This window comes from Bombyx mori, chromosome 5 (assembly GCF_030269925.1).
Source record: "Bombyx mori chromosome 5, ASM3026992v2".
Classification (NCBI taxonomy): Eukaryota; Metazoa; Arthropoda; class Insecta; order Lepidoptera; family Bombycidae; genus Bombyx; species Bombyx mori.
Window position 1 is genome coordinate 12,159,030 of NC_085111.1, and position 21,886 is coordinate 12,180,915.

Here is a 21,886-nt window from a genome sequence, read left to right on the forward strand (position 1 = left end):
GAAGCAGTAATGCGTTTCGGTTTGAAGAGCAGGGCAGCCGTTGTAACTGTACTGAGACCTTAGAACTTATGTCTCAAGGTGGGTGGCGCATTTACGTTGTAGATGTCAATGGGCTCAAGTAACCACTTAACACCAGGTGGACTGTGAGCTCGTCCACCCATCTAAGCAATAAAAAATAATAATGCAGTATTTAATAAATTAAATCGTTTTTTTTCGCTTTGCATAAGTAGAGATGCCCAATCTTTATCAAACTTTCTAGTACCTCATAGTTAACTAACAAGGTTCTAAATAAACGGGTTAGCGTGTCTATGCGAATCGTCGGTTTTGAGTACACTGATTAAAGTTGACACGTTCAATATATGTGTATCAACAACCACCGCAATGTTACTTAGCGTCTTTTTTTTTTATTGCCTAGATGTGTGGACGAGCCCACAGCCCACCTGATGTTAAGTCGTTACTGGAACCCATAGACATCTACAACGTAAATGCGCCACACACCTTAAGATATAAGTTCTAAGGTCTCAGTATAGTTACAACGGCTGCCCCACCCTTCAAACCGAAACGCATTACTGCTTCACGGCAGAAATAGGCGGGGCGGTGGTACCTACCCGTGCGGACTCACAAGAGGTCCTACCACCAGTAATTGCGCAAATTATAATTTTGCGGGTTTGATTTTTATTACACGATGTTATTCCTCCACCGTGGAAGTCAATCGTGAACAATTGCTAAGTACGTATTTCATTAGAAAAATTGGTACCCGCCTGCGGGATTCGAACACCGTTGCATCGCTATATACGAATGCACCGGACGTCTTATCCTTTAGGCCACGACGACTTCATTGTTTAGCAACATTCTGAGGTTGATTTAAAACTAAAACATGCCTTTATTTATAAATTTAAACGGCACAGATAGTAAAGTGAAACGCACTTCGATATTTGTTAGAAAGTCTTCTAGTTAAATTTTAAATTCAGCGTTTCGTTTTCATTAAATTACCCGATTCAAAAAAGCTATCTCGAAAATGTTTCGTTCGTAATGAAACAGTATCACGACATCAACTAGAAATAATATAATGATGTTCTTGTTACGCAGAATTGAAGAGAAAGGCGAGTCTGGTCCCACTGACCTACTCCTTACGAATACTTTCCTTGCGTCATTTGTTCTTTGAAAAATATTTTTGGCAATTAGGTACATAGTTTAGGCACTGTCATCAACCTTTCTCATATACCTTACAAACGTGAGACGTAGGTTGTATACATCATATATACATTTACTGATAGTAGGGTCTCATGTGAGCCCGCACGGGTAGGTACCACCACCCTGCCTATTTCTGCCGTGAAGCAGTAATGCGTTTCGGTTTGAAGGGTGGGGCAGCCGTTGTAACTAAACTGAGACCTTAGAACTTATATCTCAAGGTGGGTGGCGTATTTGCGTTGTAAGTGTCTATGGGCTCCAGTAACCACTTAACACCAGGTGGGCTGTGAGCTCGTCCACGCATCTAAGCAATAAATAAAAAAAATATTGTCAGAGTCAAAACAGTAATTTTTTTTAATATATATCAAACGATTATTGAATATATCGAGGGTTGAAAGGCTATTTTGTTTAAGCGACATTTCGCTTAAAACACGACATTTATCTTTGTAATTAAAGTTACGTTTTATTTAATAGTTCGATATTTTTAATTGAACCTCAATTAAGTTTACTCCATGGGAATAGCTTAAGAAGTTATTTGTTATGATATTCTTTCCAAATGTTAAACTTTAAATGGCTCTCCTGTAAAGTTGCAAGAATATCGCTTAAGCCAGCCTTTGCTCGATATAATAAAGTAGATCTATTCAAATATCAATGGATAATTTTAGCATCGAATCGTAGTGAGGTTGACTGCTACAAGTTTTTGAGATAGATGAATTATAACTGGTTACACGGCAACAACTACAACTACTAAGAATCAACATTTTTTACAACAGTTTTTACAGAGCTAGTAAGTACTAAGTAGTAAAGAGTAGTAAGTAGTAAATTATAATTTCTTGCTAAAAATGTGGAATGAGCCATTTGTTGACTCCTGACTTCAGTTTTAAACGACAAAAAATCTCATATTAATGCACATTTTATTTACATTTGGTAATTAAAGCTTATGCTACCATTATATTATAGATATTAATTATGTCTCTGTTTATTATTCAAATTCCAATTAAAGTATTGTTTGTTTGTTCATTTGTTAATCTCCTAAAAAGCTAAATCAATTTGAATGTTGGTCATAGAATGGGGATGATGATTGTCGGTTTTTTTTCTTTTAACAGATAATAATTACTCATAAGATAATACACAATAACAAAAAACAGGTAAATGAATACAACCAATTCAATTATTTCATTCTTACATGCATCCACAATACAATTTACTGTTGGTTGAATTTGGTTTGTTAAATGAATATACCTAGTCAGGTCATAAATTCTGTCACATGTTTAATGTAAAATAATTGAAACAAGTTTATTCATTATGTAACCATTAATATACCAAAATGAACTTAACAAAACATAGATTCTTATGACATTAAAGTTTATTCAAAATGACCTCCGTGATTTTGAATACAGGCCTTCAATCTGCGTGGCCAGTCGTCTATCGCAGCACGAACGAGGTCCATGTCAATATCGGCGGCTACCTTAATCAAGGATGTCTTGAGTGATTGGGATGAGGCTTTGAGCACGCCTTTTCTTCCAAGTGTTGCCATATCTTGTAATCTAACGGATTCAAATCTGGACTGGAGGAGGGCCAGTCTTCGTGCCAGATGAAGTCGATTTTACGCGCCGCCAGCCAGTCTTGTGTGCTCTTCGCTCTATGAGCTGGCGCCGAATCTTGTTGGAATACCCAGTGCCTGTTATTGAACATGGTATGAGAAACAGGTTCCACAAGGTTCGTCAGGACTGTATTTTGATACACAACTGCATTCGTTTTTACACCTTTCTCACAAAAATGTACTCTGTTAAGCCCCAATAAGAAACTCCCAACCATACCATGAGCGAGGATGGAAAATGACCTCGTTGGACACGCGGAATACGGTTGCTCGCTTCTTCACTACTGTGTGCGTACACCTTATCATTTTGTTTGTTGTAGCTCTCTTCTACGGTAATTTTTTTTTAATCCGAATAAATAATTTCCCGATATTTTTTTCCCACGTACCGCTTCAACAAAGCGCGGCATCTCTTCAGTCTTAGGTCCATTAGACGAGCATTCAAACGATGTCCTGTTTTTCTTCGATATGCCCGAAGCTCTAAGTCTTCATTTAACACCCTTTTCACCGTGGTTGTGCTTAACCCCATCTGAAGGGCCAACAGTTTCTGCTTACGTTTGGGATTTCTTTGAAATCGCGCCTTCACAGCTTTTATCACTGCTGGAGTCCTAACAGACCGAGGGCGACCACTTCTTGACCTGTCATCTACACTAGAGTCTTCATTGTATCGTTTGATGGTACGATAAACGAATCTTTTGGTTATATTCAAAATTTTCAGTATGTTAAAAATTTGAATTGGCGCGTAACCGCAACGATGCAACGCAATAACTGCAACACGGTCTTCTTTAAGCGTCCACTCCATATTTAAAAATGAGTAAAATTCTAAAAGTTATACATTTTTATTTTCATGAACAATTCGAAATTCGAATTCAATAAACTTTTTTGTGGCCAGCATTCTAAAAGAAAAGTTTTTACTGTGAGACAATACTTATGACCTGACTAGGTACATACAATCAGTCCCGTAAATGGCTTACAAACAAAAACTTTCAAATAAACTCTGAAGTTAGGAAATATCATTGAAATCGGTTGAAAGAAATGTTACATGTTAATCTGTAATTAGTAGAATAGGTGTTTAATATTTTACAGACAGTACTCGTTAATAATATTGCTTCTATCGATTTATTAATTTATTAAGTTGCATTACTCCATGCATGCAGCCGTAAAATTTTAAAATATGCGGAAACAGTAAACAAAAAATTAAAAACCAATAAAAATAAATATTTAATTTTAACTATTTATGAACATCGTGCACCGCGCGTGAACACCGTTACGTTATGCATAACCTCAACGGGATTCAACATTAATAACGGTATGCTGCCGATAATTCACAGGTCTATTTCGAAATCCAGTTTTTTTTTTTTATAAAATATTAGTGACAACAACGTAACCGGTCACAAAACCGGATCGCTGTGTTTTATACGTTGACCCGGTTGCGGTCTCGCGCCAGGGTCGGCTGTTGCACTGAAGACGCGGCCCGCAAGTCGCAACCAAGTGCAAGGCAAACCTCTTCACGTAACACGGCATAACTATGAATGCCAACAGACAGTTTTTGATTTTTTTTTTCTTTCCGTTGCATAAACATTAGCATTTTTATTTTGTTTATTTATAATACGTACCTACTCGGTTTTATATAGCTAAGCTAGTCAATTATAATTTCAAGATTATCGTGAGGCGTTTTATGTGCTTTACGTTGAATATATAAAACCGAGTACGTATGAATAAACAAAATAAAAAAGCAAAAAAAGCTTTTGCCCGCGACCCCGACCGCGTGCAATAGTTACTTTGGCATAACATTAAATTTTACCCCCACCTCATTTACGTAGAAAGTGAAAATATTTTTGAATTATAGAATTTTAAGGAGCTATTTAAACCCCTATTTTGAAACATTCATTATTGATGCTCCACTTGTATTGGCCTTACCGTGATGTTATAAAGCCTATAGCCTTCCTCAATAAATGGGTTATCGAACACTGAACTTTTCAAATCGGACCAGTAGTTCCTGAGGTTAGCGTGTTCAAACAAACAAACTCTTCAGCTTTATAATATTATAAGTATATAAGTATAGATTTAAATTATAAAACTGATTGTGTTCGTTTTTAAAGCTATTTTTTGTACTAAATGAATAACAGTATATTTATAGGTCTTTATAGGTAAGAACAAGACTTGCATATTCTATTTTTATTAAAAAAAAACTAAACCCTGCGTCTCATGCGGTCAAAAATACGGTAAATATTAAACAGTTTAGTAACGTAAAGTATCCGCAAAGGTCACTGACCGCTGTATTTGAGCCAGGTCGATCTTGGATTGTAAAACACAAAGTGAAACCAATACGAATTTATTTTAACAACAACAATACATATTTGGCGATTCCCTTCCAATATTCAGGAACAAAATTATAAAAAGTTGTTGTTGAACCTCAACCTCAGCCTTGGTCTGAGTACTCGGGTATTACTGTCCTTGTTGTCTTTCTTTTGTTTTAATTTTTTTATTATTATTATTAGTATTGTTAAATCTCTGTTGATATATTAATGTAACGCATGCTGTGATTGCCTCTAATTAGAGTTGCAGTTATCAATTGCTCTATACATGTCAATATTATTTTATGTCTTACTGTAAACCTCTCTCTCTCTCTCTCTCTCTCTCTCTCTCTCTCTCTCTCTAAACCCTGTTGGTAATTCTTAAATAAATAAATAACAAAAAAAAATCAATAATTCATTAATCTACTATCAAGATTAATGTGTGTTTGTGGTTTTGTCGTTATTTCATTCAACAACGAACCGACTGATCGATATGATTATGTATTAAGAGATACTTACTACATAGGGCAGCGAGCATCAAATACTTTGTAACTCGAAAGGGCGATTTACTATTATTAAAAGAAAACAGCTCAAATAGCGCAATCCTAGTATAAGATAAGAGTAAATAAGTTAATGTATAAAAAGAAAACTGGAAACGTTCGCACGGAGTCTCTCGATTTATTCGCGATTCAATCGCGATAAAAGACGTAAAGCTTGGCGAATCGTTTTTTAGCAATTATGTGAGAGCAACAGCGTCTTTATTGTTACTAAAAAGGTTACTTTACTTACAGCGTAATTTATTACCACAGATTTTACAGTCAATCATCTAAATTGCTCTGATATTTTTTATTAGTCTAATATTTTATAGCTTTTACTAACTACTCTTATGACCGTTTAAACAAAAAAAAATTATTTTATTTTTAAAAAAAATTCTATTCTATTGAATCCAAGTTTTAGTCCGAAGGTACGCACCGACAAGCCCTTTGGTGTGCTGACGGACTCCAGTAACCACTTAACCTCAAAGTGAGATTTTCAGTCCATCTTAGCTTGTACAAAAGAATTTTGCTTATCAAGGGGTGAAAGGCTGTTTGGTTTAAGCGACATTTTTGCAACTTCACAGGAGAGTCATTTCAAGTTTAAAATTTGAAAAAAAAACCAGTAGAACAAAAAAAAACTTCTTCAGTTGTTTGAATGCAATAAACTTAAGTTCAATTAAAAACATCGAACTGTTGATGCTAACACCAAATAAAACGCACCTTTAATTATTATACAAATATCGCGTATTAATCGAAATGCCGCTTTATACATTTTTTTAATTTTTTTTATTGCCTTTGTAGGCAGACTAGCATACGGCCCACCTGATGGTAAGTGGTCACCGTCGCTCATGGACGTCAGCAAAGCCAGGGGCAGAGCCAAGCCGCTGCCTACCATAAATTTTATAGCTTTAAATCTCTCAATTTTACTTCCAAAGTCAATCATGATACTGCCAACAAATCTTACTATACTGCTGTCTTGAGAAAGAGGTGATACAAAGAAAAAATAGACAAATTTGAAATTTGTAAAATAATATTATAATATTAATTAATACTTTTTTGTAGGAAAATTTACGAAATTGAACTTTAAAATTATAATTTAATTTATTTGGTATATGATCATAACCACATTAAAAATTTGAAGCGTGTATGATATTACCGACTCAATGTGGATTCTGCATAGATAGGATGCAGACGGCAAATATCCCTCAGGCATCGCAATAAGACTACGACGAGAACCCACAGGAGCCTCGACCCGCTCGTAATTATACATGGACGATCAACGCACGCTGAATATAAAATAAATTTTACGTGCCATTCGAATTATTTCACGACGCTTTTACAGCTCAATGGGTAATTGCTTTTCAATGCGAAAAATCCCGAGGCTAAAAAACATATTATGAAATACTTTTAAAGAGTAAAAAAATGAATTCAATATCGTTATTTTTTATTTATTTCTCAGATGGGTGGACGATCTCACAGCCCACCTGGTGTTAAGTGGTTACTGGAGCCCATAGACATCCACAATGTAAATGCGCTATCCATCTTGAGATATAAGTTCTAAAGTCTCAAGTATAGTTACAACGGCTGCCCCACCCTTCAAACCGAAACGCATTACTGCTTCACGGCAGAAATAGGCAGGGTGGTGGTACCCATCCGCGCGGACTCACAAGAGGTCCCTACCGCCAGTAATTACGCAAATTATAATTTTACGGGTTTCATTTTTATTACACGATGTTATTCCTTCACTGTGGAAATCAATCGTGAACATTTGTTGAGTTCGTATATCATTAAAAAAATTGGTACCCGCCTGCGGGATTCGAACACCGGTGCATCGCTCAACACGAACGCACCGGACGTCTTATCCGTTAGGCCACGACGACTTCAAAGTTAAGCGGTGTTGGATAGGTGATCACTCGAAGTCGTTATTAAGACTAAGCCATACATTAGTAATCAGGTTAAATTACATGTAAAACTAACTATGTGAATACAGCGACAAATATGGTAGCAGAAACATTTTGCATTTCGATGTAATTTGCAAAGCACAATAAAAAAAATTGTTTGTTTATTGAGTCTGTTCAGGTTATAGGCTATTGAAATTGAGTCTATTAAATGTTTCGGCAGTTTTCAACAACATTTTTTTATCTTGCTTGTACGCATATTTTTTTAGGCTCTACCGTGCAAACCAATCTGTTTTCCTTATTTTTAAGGGGAAAATATTTTTACATTACGCGGTCATCAATTTTGTATCGGACACCTGTCAAAATGTGTAATAACAATGTGAAAATGTATTTCTGCAAATTTTTCAGTTATATACGCGTATAATGTAATAATCATAGCAATTCTACGTTATTATAAAATGCTTTCCATCAAATAAGTGCTGTACAAAGAAATTTGTTGGTATGTTCGAATTTCTTAATTTCTATTAAAATTGTAAGTTTTGTTTATTTGATTAGTTAAATAATTGTTTGTTAATTAATTAAACCATTGTAAGTTTTTTTATTTGATTATGTAATTTATTGCAATCTCAAATAATACAGAGATGTGTGATATTACATAACATATTACATAACTTTATTTACGTAACAATTTCAATTTAAATTGATCTATATTAAAGTCCCGTTTTTAAAGAAATAACAAACCTATTAGAGATACTTACATAAAATATATGAACAATACTAGTCTCAACTACATAACTGAACTGATAATTAGCTTACAATTTATTATATTAATTAGTGTAACATCTCGAACAGTTATAATTATTTTTTGTTTAGATTGGTGAGCACTCACGGCCCTCTTGGTATTCAGTAGTTATCGAAACCCATACCGTAACGTGATAGCCGCTATCTACCTTGAGGCTTAAGTTCGAAGTCTCAATTGCAATATATCCAGGCTGTCCCGCCTTGCATGTCGAAACACAGTTACTGGTGATAGGACCTCTTGTGAGTCCGCGCGGGTAGGTACCACCGCCTTGCCTATATCTGACGTGAAGCAGTACTGCGTTTCGGTTTGAAGGGTGGGGCAGCCGTTGTAACTATACTGAGATCTTAGAACTTATATCTCAAGTTCGGTGGCGCATGTACGTTGTAGATGTCTATGGGCTCCAGTAACCACTTAACACCAGGTGGGCTGTGAGCTCGTCCACCCATCTAAGCAATAAAAATAAATAAAATACTTCGTTGCAAAAGTAGGCTAGATGGCGGTAATCCACTAAGCTGGCTTACAATACCACTAGTGAATAAAATTGCTTGGAAATAAATAAAAAGTACCAAACGTGCAGATTAAAGATGAGCGTTTTAATACGAAAGCTTCGTCACGCACGCGCGCTTTGCAAAAACTTCGATAAAATTGTTCTAATCCTGGTTATTCGGTTGGTTTTTACTCTCGACGTCGTCTGCAAGTTCTTAATTAGATTTTTCTTTTGTTAAATTAACCACATTTATATCACGTATTAGTGTTATAAATAAAAAATCTAATATTAAAAAAAAAGAAAAAAGATAATATGCCCGCTGAGTTTCTTGCCAGTTCTTCTCAAGACGGAGGCTAGTTTTTGCGAATTGGCGGTAGTTCTTTTTGACGTTCAACAAGTATGTACTTTCATTTATGTTGAATATTTTTTTTTGATTTGATTTGACATATTGATAATTAATTCAACTTTGTCAAATGGAAAATAGAAGCTCTTCAATCAGGAACAACGTTCGTAAGGATCGTTTTGTAAGAACAGTTTGAACAAGAGAAACAGGTTGTATACTTACTCACAAACTGCCCGGATACTCATAATTGCCACTGGTGCTGACGAGAACGTATTTGAACAGGAGAGATGGTTCATTGACATTAAGGTTCCAGTGGATATTTGTGGGTTTACCGTTGTGTGACACTGACTCCTGACCTTGATCGCTACGAACCAACAGACAATAACTAAAAAATACATTCTCAGGCCTCTGTATTTTGGTAGTTTTTTCTATAAACGATAACGGTAGTTCATTATAAGCCTTACATTAAATTTAAATAATGTCTGTATTATAGTTAAATAACTTTTGTAAAACATTCTTCTTTTGTTTATTTTTCACTAAAATATACAACATTCCTTTAATACAAGTAACCAAAATAGTATAGCTCTATTAAAATATATCCTGACTAGTTACTTCTGAAGCGAATATGATAACAGAGTTAATATCTACAAGTTAACTATCTAAAAATATTTGCGTTTCTAGATCGATGATTTTTCTTTGAATTAATTAATGATAAGGGAAAATTCTGCGGCGCTTATTAAACCACATAACGGGTTGAACAATTTCAATAATTAGACACGCATGTTTTTGCTTAAGACGATGCATAAGCAGCGTTATTCACAAGATGCGTACTGGTTCGTTTAGCACGTGTTGTTGGTAATTAATCGTCTATACGGAAATTACCTGGAACAGTCAAGTTGAGGGCAAGCTTCCTTGGTTTTTGTATTGCCTCTGAAACGACGATATATTATGGGTACGCGTGCTGCCCGGCTGCGCTCGTGCGCACACACCACAAACCACAGTATATATATTATTAATTTTACATCATAATACATCTTTAAAATACTTCTCTAAGTAATACTTGAATCGGACCGTGACTTTGATATTGTGCCTAACGGTTTTGCGATTGTTTTGTTTTGAAAAGCAACATTTATTTTGTTTTTTTTATAAAGTTTAAACATATTCAGTACTTATAAGAACCGGTAAAACCTGTATTTTCGTTCAAGGCGATACTGTCATCCCCAGCGATAAGCTAAAATGCGTGTACGTAAAGCAAAATCGTAATACCTTAAATGATAACAGGTAAGCTTTCTTTCGTAACTTGTATTGTAAAAGGAAGATATGTTCATATGTTACCGTAAAATACCGACTGCGGTAAATTTTAAAGTTTTCCAGTAAGACCATATAATTTATCATCTCTTAATGGTAAAAGTTCTAAGAAGTCTAATAATCGTTTTTTTGGACTTTTTACCATCATTGAATTTGTACCAACAAATAAATACTTTGTAAATCTTAAGATTTACTTTAAAGACACTGTAAATGTTGAAAAAGGTATATCATGAAGTGTTCGTCTTCTGGGTATTCAATATTTATTGTCTTACTCGAGGATACTCTGACGATGACTTTTCGAACGCCGAAAAAACTTTATTCCGATAATGATCGGGAATTTTGTCCGTTACATCCTCCATTCGAAGTAATTGAAAGTTTATACTCTATGTGAACATTCGACCGGCCGAAAATCGTACATGAAAAGCCAAGACATAACCAGAATCAAGGATCAGAGTCATATGTCAATCAAGACATCGAAAACATACTAAAAGCGGGGATAAACACTGATAAGTCGCCAAAGTGATCAGATAGCCTGCAAACCATCCAGGCCAAGAAAATATAACATAATATCATGAAGGAATTAGATACTCTCTCTTTGAAGCAATGATAGTTAATCGAAATAAATAATTATAAAGTACTCCTTGTTTCATTCATTAAAGAAATTTTTACAAATTGTTACTGCTAATATTTTTGACAGATAGATGTTTAAACCTCTTTATTAATGATAATATGCAAACAGCGCATAACAAATAAACGAAGCGATATTACTGTATCGGCGACAAGACATTCAAACGCGTGCTTAATCTTAATCTATAAGGGCTAGATAAACAAATTCTCGACCCTGCGACCCTTGAGAATCCTTTTGTCAGCATTTTATGCTTATTTGCATAGTATGACGACAATTATATCGAGTGATATTCAAGCTGCTTTCAGACTACGCTATACTATAGTGTCATGTAGTATAGCAGCCTATACTTAGCCAATAATAATACAGTACAGTGTGAACGTGGCCATAACAATGTATGGTGTGTGATATTGTTGTGCTGTGAGCTATATACTATTATATTATAGCGTAGTCTGAAAGCGGCTTCATAACACAACCATGTCGACCAAATCGATTCCAATTATAACAGTTCTAATAATGAAGCACACTGTTACTAATCTCCAATCTTTTAAAATCGAACGTAGCTAATTCGATTCAAATCGAACTAAAATAACGGCGAAGGCAACGCTTGCCAGTGTCAACGGTGAGCGACATCGAAAACCCAGTCAATTTACCCGTAAAGGTACAGATTTCTAGGACATGTTTACATTTTATGTTAAAATATAAAACTTTAAAGCTGCATTCAGAGTCCCAAATATAGGGCCTTTAGCTCAGTTTGGGATCGACTACTTTCCTTGTGAGATACTAGAATGTTTAGACTAACTATGAAACTCATGGCTTAAATGTCTGACTTTGTATTAAAGCTTTTTTTGTAAATGAAAATGAATACTTACACCCGCGTACATAAATGCAGATTACTCATGTTTTTATATGTATATAGCGGTTAGATCATTTATCAACTTTCGATAGATATGATAGTTTATGTTCTTGTTTTGATTTTTTCCCTTCCTATTCCCTGACAGCCTAGAGGGTTATTGCAACTTCGCACGGACGGGATAGGTTATGATAAATCTATTAAATACTAGCTGACCCGGCAGACTTCGTAGTGCCTCAATCGACAAATAAAAGATCTAAACTTTTGTATAAAATAAACTCAAAGGGAAAACGAAATTGTTATTTTTATTTAATTCCGAGCATTTTCATATTTATTTAACTTTTAAACCTTCTCTGGACTTCCACAAATAATTCAAGACCAAAATTAGCCAAATCGGTCCAGCTGTTCTCGAGTTTTAGCGAGACTAACGAACAGCAATTCATTTTTATATATATAGATAATATTAAATATAGCTATTAAATATAGCTATAATATAATATATTAAAATATTTTGTAAGGTCACTGCAATCGTTGGTTTAAGTTTAATAGGATAATTTTGCCATCGAACCCCACTGTGTCCGAAATAATAATCTTAAAGACATTTTTTGTTTGGTAATTTAAAACGATGTTAAGGTCATTGCCAGGAAGCTCTCAATGTAAACATAAAAATGTATAAGTAACTTAAATTTAGAAGCCACGAATGCTGATGATACTGTTGATAAAATATAAAGGACAAATCGTGTATTATGACAATGTCACCGGAAGTTTATCCCTAAGTTTATTTGTTGAAACATACATGACACGTTCACGACCTGTGTGCGCTACCGAATGATGCTAATTAGTTAGACATGCGTGACTAGTTTTAATCTCTTTTTTTTTTCATTTTGACTCGTCATATGAAGTCGTCGTGGTCTGAAGGATAAGACCCCTGGTGTGCTCGTATCGAATGATGCCACTACGCCGGTGTTTAAACCTTTTGCAAACTTCTAGATCCTATGTATAAATTATACAACAAATATATTTAAAGAACTTTTAAAAGTATAACCCCCCATAAATAATGTGGAATCCTGTAGAGATGCCGTTTTCGAAAAGTGTTTTTTTTTATTTAATTGATTTAAATAACTTACGGTACATTAGTGAGGTTAACATAAAATATTGTAATCGTAAAATAATTAACCAACGCTAATCACGGAACTCCGCAATAGCGCACATACTCCGCGTCATTTAAACTTGGATAATTAGATGTTTAATTGAATTAACATGTCATTACATATTTACATTTCGGCATTCCACTGGTTTAGAGATTGTCGGGTACCGTTCTCCGGCGCAGTAGTTAACGGGACTAACCCGACCCTACGATGTGCCTTGAATAAAGCCGACACAAGATTCTCGATAGATTGTACATAATATCAACATAGGAATGAATTTTTATTGTATTATATGATTTTTTTTATTGATTAGATGGGTGGACGAGCTCACAGCCCACCTGGTGTTATGTGGTTACTGGAGCCCATAGACATCTACGAAGTAAATGCGCCACCCACCTTGAGATATAAATTCTAAGATCTCAGTATAGTTACAACGACTGCCTCACCCTTCAAACCGAAACGTATTACTGCTTCACGGCAAGAAATAGGCAGGGTAGTGGTACCTACCCGCGTGGACTCACAAGAGGTCCTACCACCAGTTAATTATTCTGTTTTAATTATTCTTGGAATTAATTTTTATTCGAATCTTAATTGGATTCATTTCTCGACCTTATGCTTATATTGTATCTCTGTCAGGCTCATAAAACCTCCACCGGACGTGACTTCCGACAGAAAATAAGTTAAAAATAGATATGATATAACTTGTCTGTCACATACCTGAGGACGGAGCGTGGTATGTCTGGAGTAGTAGTCGTGCTGATAGAAGGTGTTCGGGGAGATTGGGGGCCGATACTTCTTGTGGCCGTAGCCCATTGTGTCCATGGTGTGCATGGTGATTCCTCACACGCAACACGCAGCTCTATCGAAATGCTTTATTACAAAGTCGATCGTGGATCGTCACATGTTTTGTGTCCTGCAACAATAATAATATCTTATATATAAATAAAACGAATTGTTGTTCGTTAGTCTCGCTAAAACTCGAGAACGGCTGGACCGATTTGACTAATTTTGGTCTTGAATTATTTGTGGAAGTCCAGGGAAGGTTTATAAGGTAGATAATAAAGAAAATGCTTGGAATTAAATAAAAATAACAATTTTGTTTTCCCTTTGATGTGGCCCCATCGGACGGATTCGTTTTGTTTGTTTTATGTTTATTTTATACAAAAGCTTAGGTCTTTTATTCATCGATTGAGGCACTACGAAGTCTGTCGGGTCAGCTAGTTATTATTAATACATAAGCATCAACCAAATGAGATGGTACTGATGAAGCTCAGTAAAATTTCAATGCCATGATATCGCTTATACGGTGCCAAAAAGTCACTTATTCAATTTTTGTTAACACTGAACTGAGTATGAGAAAATAAATTTTTTAATAGTCAATTAGTGAGACGAGAGTGATGTTTGCTTTTACTTAAGAAGTTTAAAGTTGTAGTTTAAATATTATCATTTTATTTCTATAGCCTAAGCAGAACTATATAAGAATTATATAATAAGATGTTGAATTTTCCAACGTTTTTCTTGAAAATTACATAAATTGCATAAGTAACGTTATCGCACCGTATGTGCGATATGTTAGGTGCTATACGAAATTTAGCCCGACTGTAGTGCACCTTATGAATAGGGCCAAAAATCTACCGTCAGTGTAATTTAAGCCTGCCATTGAAACAAAATACGAGTCATTTTGTACTCATCTAATGTTCGGATGATATTCAATCCCCCTAAGTTTATTTAATTTATGTGTAATATGTGGATACAAGCACAGGTGAAGTGTCACGGAAATGGGCTTATTGAATGAATGAATATCAATTTGTGCTCGAGTATTCTCTGCGACCACTTGACGCGTTCGGTCAAGAACCCGTAGGCGATCGCTGCTATTCACTTCGTCATCATTCTTCTGCGTAACAGTAAAAATAATGTGCACAATAGACACACCCAGACAAAGCTTAATGACATTTCGTATTCAATGCTCCCAACCGGAGTGGGTTTGGTTTAGAGTTTGTATAAATCTGTCACGAAGTCAAATATTTCCAATTTTGTTTGTTTAAAACGACAAATAACGGTACGCGTTTAAAATGGAATGTGCTTTATGCTCAAATTGTGGTCTTGTTATTCGCATTTGAATCGCAAATATCTATGTCTGTATGGAGCTATGTAATTTTCTTGCCCTTAGTCGTTCACTCTTGGCAGAGCGGTCGTGGTTAATGATGCTGTATTTTCATTAGGCAAAGCAGACCCCGCGATGCGCCTCCTCTTGATGCGATCTTCAGCTGGAACTTTGGGCCAAATAGGTCTGTGTCACAGCTTTGATGAGTGTTCCAGGTATTATTATGCATCACATATTCCTCATTATCGTCGATTATATTAAAATATTATCATTTATTATCTATTAATCTAGTTCAGATACCTTAGACCTTAATTTCCTTATTAGGGTATTACTGCGAGTATAACAAATGTATATTTATTATAAGCACCTTTAACAACATCCTAAGAACAAATTTACAAAAAAATCAAAGTTCAATTACATTTTTCTCGTCTACTTCACGCTTCATAAAATATTTTAGATGAAGATTTATTGTAGCGTCAATCCAGTTTTAGGCCAAATCTAATACGGCGTATCGAACTCGAAATTCTCAATAATAACTCTAGCCGTTTCTGTTCCCACAAATTTTCGTAATCGTCACAAAAACTCTACTATAGAAATACGTAATCGGGTTTTTTTTTTCTTTTCTTTTTTAGTCATTAAACGATAATATTATTATTAATGAAGCATCTTTTCTATGGATCCACTAATCGGACATAGCTCCCGTCTCACGGTCAATCTAACATATAATTCCGAATGTTCTCAGTAATAAACAACACGGATGATTGTTGTTAATATTTTATTGTATTACGTGTTACAACAATTACACGCTACAACTGAGATAATGAAAAAACTAACTGAACAGTAATAAATTAACGTATTGATTGCTAACAGGAAGCATCTATATGATTACTTACCGAGCTTCTATCGACACGATTTTCATGTACCAAAAATTATTTTATTTGTTCGGCTGTAAAAATTATTATTTTTATTATAATATTATTTTTTTATTGCGCTTGTAGGCAGACAAGCACACGGCCCACCTGATGGTGAGTGGTTACCGTCGCCCATGGACTTCAGCAATGCCAGGAGCAGAGCCAAGCCGCTGCCTACCGACCAAGCCGCTGCCTATTTATTTACATATAATATTTAATATTTATATAAACACCTAATACTCATGTAATTAAGTAACATAATTAAGCATCGAAAACTCATGTTCTCACTATTTTTATAGCGGTTTTACAGATCTTTGAAATAAAAAAACTAGATGTAGTTTTTAGAATAATTAATTTTTAGTATATCTATACATATATTAGTCGCCTTAGCGATTCACTTAAAAAAATCGAAACGTTCGAAGTAATAAAAAAAAAAACAAAATTAAACCGCAAAAGTAGTTTTTGTCTATGATTTTGAATTCTGTCAACAGAAATATTGTGAACAAAATCAACAACAAAAATAAATTACTTGATCCTACCTTACCATTATATTACTAATAGCAATGCCCTTAACAATTTTTTAGCACGTAATATGCACATAACGCGTCATTCACACGTAGACGTAGTACACAGATAAATTGCTTAACTGGAGCAGTACAGAATAGCGTAGACCTTGTCTTGTACTCTAGAGCTGACTCACGGTACAGACCGTGGACACCGTGGGAAATAGCTTATCAGATAGGGTTGCCACACGTCAGACTTCATTAAGCTGTTTATTATCTTGTCAGCGGTCAAGACTTATTTAATACGTTTTTTTGTACTTCATTGTACTAATAACATTTTAAGATTACTCTGCAAAACTCTATGTCCAAATTACACTACTTATTTCACAAAAAATACAGACCACCTCAAACATTGCGCTGCTGTTCTTTGAGATATAATTTGATATTTTAGATCAATGTTGCTCGACTACTTGGAATAACGCTAGATATGAAGGTATACAATGGCCCTGCTAACTTACGTGGATCACGGACGTTAAGATAATAGCTAGTATTTTCCTTATATACCGTATAAACCATTGAATATCTGCTCGAGGGCGTCTACATATTAATCGGTTGATTAATTATGTTGCTGCATTGTAATAAACAATCGTTTGGTATTTATAGCTTTTAACGAAGCTAATTTTTATTTATCATTTGTAAAATGGTTAATAAATATAATTTATAATGTTCGGTAAATAAAAAAATTAAAGTAAAAACAATAAAAATCTAATCATAGTACCGGATCACCGTACTAGCAAATTCAATAAATCTGGCAAAGTCTTAAATAGCTCTAACGATTATTTCAAGAAGTCTTTAATAAACACACGTCCAGATTACGCCTTTGGAGAGAGACGAGCTTGTAGTCTATTTTAACAGAGTTGTCATCGTTCCCTATGGACATTAGTAATGCCAGGGAATAATTTGTTACGAACCTTTTTTGTTACAACTCGGTTGTAATAGAAAACAAGAAAACGCATATAAAGAAATCGCTAAAAGTCAAATTCTTTAAGATGATTCGATTATTAAATTGGAAACGAATACTGAATCGGAATCTTTAAGAATTAGTGAAGCATCATCATTTAACGGCCGTCTGGTGTAGTGGTAAGTGACATGGTCACTACACAAGGGGGTCGCAGGTTCGAATCCCGCCAAGGGAGGATATTTGTATGATAAATATAAATGTATTTTCCAGGGTTATGGATGTATCTTAAATAGATGTATGTGTATAATAAAAATCTTACATTTATTTCCGTTATCTGGTACCTGTAACACAAGTTCTTTACGAACTTACCACGGGACCAGTTAACGTGGCGTGATTGTTAGTAAATATTTATTTATAAAAAAAAAAATATATATCTTAAGAATCACAAACTTGACAAATGTTCAAATTCATGAAAGTATTATGTTAAGCAGTAAGATGATTTTGATTTTATGTGTAGTAGTAGAGTAAGCGGTAGGTATAGTGGAGCAAGCATATAATGTACCTTAGTTCATATCTTTGCCGGGAGACCGATGACTAAACTTTCTATTTTTAAAAATCTCTTTATATCATAACAACTATTAATAAATACGACTGGATATGGCAATATGGAATATACATATTTCGGATTAAGAGAGTAATTGTTCTCCTAAAACCTGAACGTACAAACAGGTAAATAAAAACAGTTTAAAAACCTAAAACCACACATAAACTAACTAAATATTAAATTAATCATTTTTTATCCTCGTAATTCTAGTCAGCTTAATAAGCTAAAGTACTGAAAATATGTTAAATTGTATATATATGTAATTGTAAATATGTTAAGTTGTACTTAAATAATATGTTTACTTTAATGTGGTTGTCCTTAATAAGTGTGCAAAATTTCAAGTTAATTAAGTTGATTAAAATTAAATACAAAGATTTCGTCATCATTATAGAATAGATACAGGTCAAGTTAACAAAATCGTGTTAAAATCATCATTTGCCTATTTCCTCGTATACTGATAAACGACCCGATTATTACAAACCTTCAGAAATACAATAAGTCTTGCTTCCGGTTAAGCCGTATGAATATGTAGACATGGAACTTTATTATTCATCATCTATATTATTTCTAAATTCAAATTACAATAATTGTGCATATTAAATGCAAAATTTTCGTGTTAGTAAACAAAATACCTGTGAGAGTTCAATGATTGCGGACGATACGGCGAGGTTTCCCGCTGTGAACTGAATGTCAATGTCACCTTTCCATTGAGTTTCAACGTCAGCGACACTATTGCACACTTAAACAGATTCTTCGATTTTTTAAGGATAAATTACATTCAGATTTTTGCTATAAAATTCATCATCATTATTCTGCCCTTCTCCCAGTCGCCTGGGGTCAGCGCAACATGTTTGCTCCTTCCATACTCTTCTATCATATACCATTTCTTCGCTCACTCCCCTCCCACCCATATCGTCTTTCACACAATCCATCCATTTCTTCTTAGGTCTACCTCTTCCTCTAAATCCTTTCACATTCATAGTTAACACTCTCTTAACAACCTCATTTTCATTTCGTCTCATCACATGTCCATACCATCCCAAACGCGCACTCCTCAGCTTCTCTGTCACAAGTGCTACTTTCAGACTTCCTCTAACATACTCATTCCGCATTCTATCCATTCTCGTTACTCCACACATCCATCGCAACATTCGCATCTCTGCTGCATGCAATCACCTTTCATGCTATAAAATTGACGTGATTTTATTTAATAGATATAACCTTGAACCTTTGTTATGTCTCTTTGAGAGCCACCGTATATTTGATGGAGAAGATTCAAGTTCATTCCATCGAAATGCAAACAAGCTTACGACTGAGATTTGAACCTTATTAAAGCTGAGTGGCGGCATTCAAGATTTGATGTCTATAGGCTCCGGTAGTCTATCCACGTAAAAAACCGAGAATTCATAATAGGCATTCATAGAATCCCTCATCCTCATCATAGAATTCCTAAAGCAGAATAGGAAAATAGGCCTAAAAATAGTCTAATGCATGTTTTTTCTTCATAAGTTGTGTCCAAATGAAATGACCGTTACCATTTTTGGAGTGACTCGTGGACAAGCCCTGAGTGAAACAATCAACTTTCTTAATTTATAAACGCAAAATTTTACATGTAAGTATAAAATGTAGGTGGACTAACGCGAATCGTTCCGGAATTCGGTCAGCGCTATACGCAGCATACAACATTAGTCGCGACCTAAACATGTGCTCCACAAATACATACCTACTGGTACATTCGTAATTAAAAGATAATACGTAAATATTTAATTGGATACATTCACACACACCTGTACAAACGCTGAAAAAACTGACAAAAGATGCCACTAATGGGTCAACTTCGTCAGTGATGTAACTAATCGTCAGATTTAATTAAAACTTTTGTATATTACGTGTATTATTAACCGTCTTGCGAGTTGATAATGACACGCAAATATTAATAGAATTCAATTAATAAAATTAATAATTAGAATAGCTGATGATTATTTAAGTTAATGATCGTGGATAGATCTTAATTTAATCTTAATCTTAAGTTAGCATTTTTATTAAGTATTTTTTAGGTATTAGGTATCTTAAGGCGATGTATTTGAGAAAATATGATATCTGTTAACTTGTTGTTCTAGACATGCTAAAAGGGATAGAGCTAAGACTGTTCTAAAAATCTATATATCAATACGTGAAGCATAAACTTTGTATCCCTTTTTACAAAAATTGCGCGGACGGAGGAGTATGAAATTTTCTACACTTATAGAGAATATAGAGAAGAAGTGCACAATGCTAATATTTCTTTAAAATAATGCATAAAAGATACATTAAATCAATAAATAAAACATTACACACACTACATACCATGTATTTGACGCACACACGCATGCATACTATTTATTGTCAAACTTTTGTTCTTGACGTCTGTGGTCAAATTGAGAATAGATTAAATATTATTTGTCTTTATTAATATATTTTTATAGTGTAGCCTTGGCGAAATTTGTGATTATAGTATGTGTACAAACTTACAATTCCAATTAATTATAGTCGAATTTCGACTACTACGGGACCTCTAGTTTAATTTATTTTAAGTGTTTGAAAGTCATGAGGCTTACGAGCTCGTATATACGTGTCAATGAAATAGCCTACACAAATCGTGAACCATAACTAATAATCGAACTCGTCTACGGGATTATAAATTATGTATCGCGACTCACGCAATGTACAGTTCATTGAATACCTCGAAAGACCCGTAACTGTTTGACACAAATACAGAATCTAGAACGTTCCGAATAAAGTTAAATAATATCGTTTGTAATAAAGTTATTCATATCTACATGTAACAGTTCTTTAATCTATCTATATATATATAAAAATAAATTGCTGTTCGTTAGTATCGCTAAAACTCGGGAAAGGCTAGACCGATTTGGCTAATTTTGATAATGAATTATTGGTAAAAGTCCAGAGAAGGTTTAAAACGTAGATAAATATGAAAATGCTCGGAATTAAATAAAAATAACCATTTTGTTTTTCCTTTGATGTGTCCCCCGTCAGACGGATTCCTTTTAGATCTTTTATTTATCGATTGAGGCACTACGAAGTCTGCCGGGTCAGCTAGTTACTAATATTATAAGTAATAATAATAAGTAAACACGCGGATTTAATGAGACAAAGAACGGGTTATACAGAACATAACAAAGCATTGAGTTTATACCAGCGTGAAGAAGGCTTAATCGGCGATTAATTGTCGGTGTGAGGATGTGTAAGAATAATATGTTTGAATGATGTTTCCTGCTGATGTTGATAATGAGCGTCACGACACACCTGACGTCCTCTGATGGTCGGGTCTGGAGAAGCAGCGAGACCTGTCGACCTCGGTTACGTCAGCGCTATTAGGTACACGCGAGATGCGCTCAGTTATCTAATCACTATAATCAAGACCGTGTCAGTTGCTCACCACTGTGTCATCATGAAATCTTGAAACTAACATTCCGAATACACAATTGAACATGAAAGAGATTAAAAAAAAAAAAAGCAAGAAAGAAACAAATTGGAAAAATAGACAGTCAACAAAACAACGATCAATCAAAAATATATACACTGAATATGTCTTACATGACTTCTGTCAATTTATACGAAGCTCGCGAATACGTAACGTTCTCCTAATATATAATCAAATATTTAAATAAATTTCTATCGTCCTTAATGGACCGGTTCAATGATTAATTTAACGGAT

At 34.6% G+C, this 21,886-nt stretch overlaps 1 protein-coding gene across 4 annotated transcripts in view; it reads right to left on the minus strand.

Moving 5' to 3' along the window:
- Nucleotides 1-21,886, minus strand: part of LOC101737507 (uncharacterized) — a 64,870-nt gene that overhangs the window by 37,510 nt on the left and 5,474 nt on the right. For all 4 annotated transcript variants that reach the window (XM_062668724.1, XM_062668723.1, XM_038010832.2 and 1 more), the window contains exon 2: nt 13,803-13,998. In XM_062668724.1, the coding sequence (XP_062524708.1) occupies nt 13,803-13,916 (114 nt within the window). In that variant the 5' untranslated portion in view covers nt 13,917-13,998. The remainder of the gene's footprint in view (nt 1-13,802; nt 13,999-21,886) is intronic.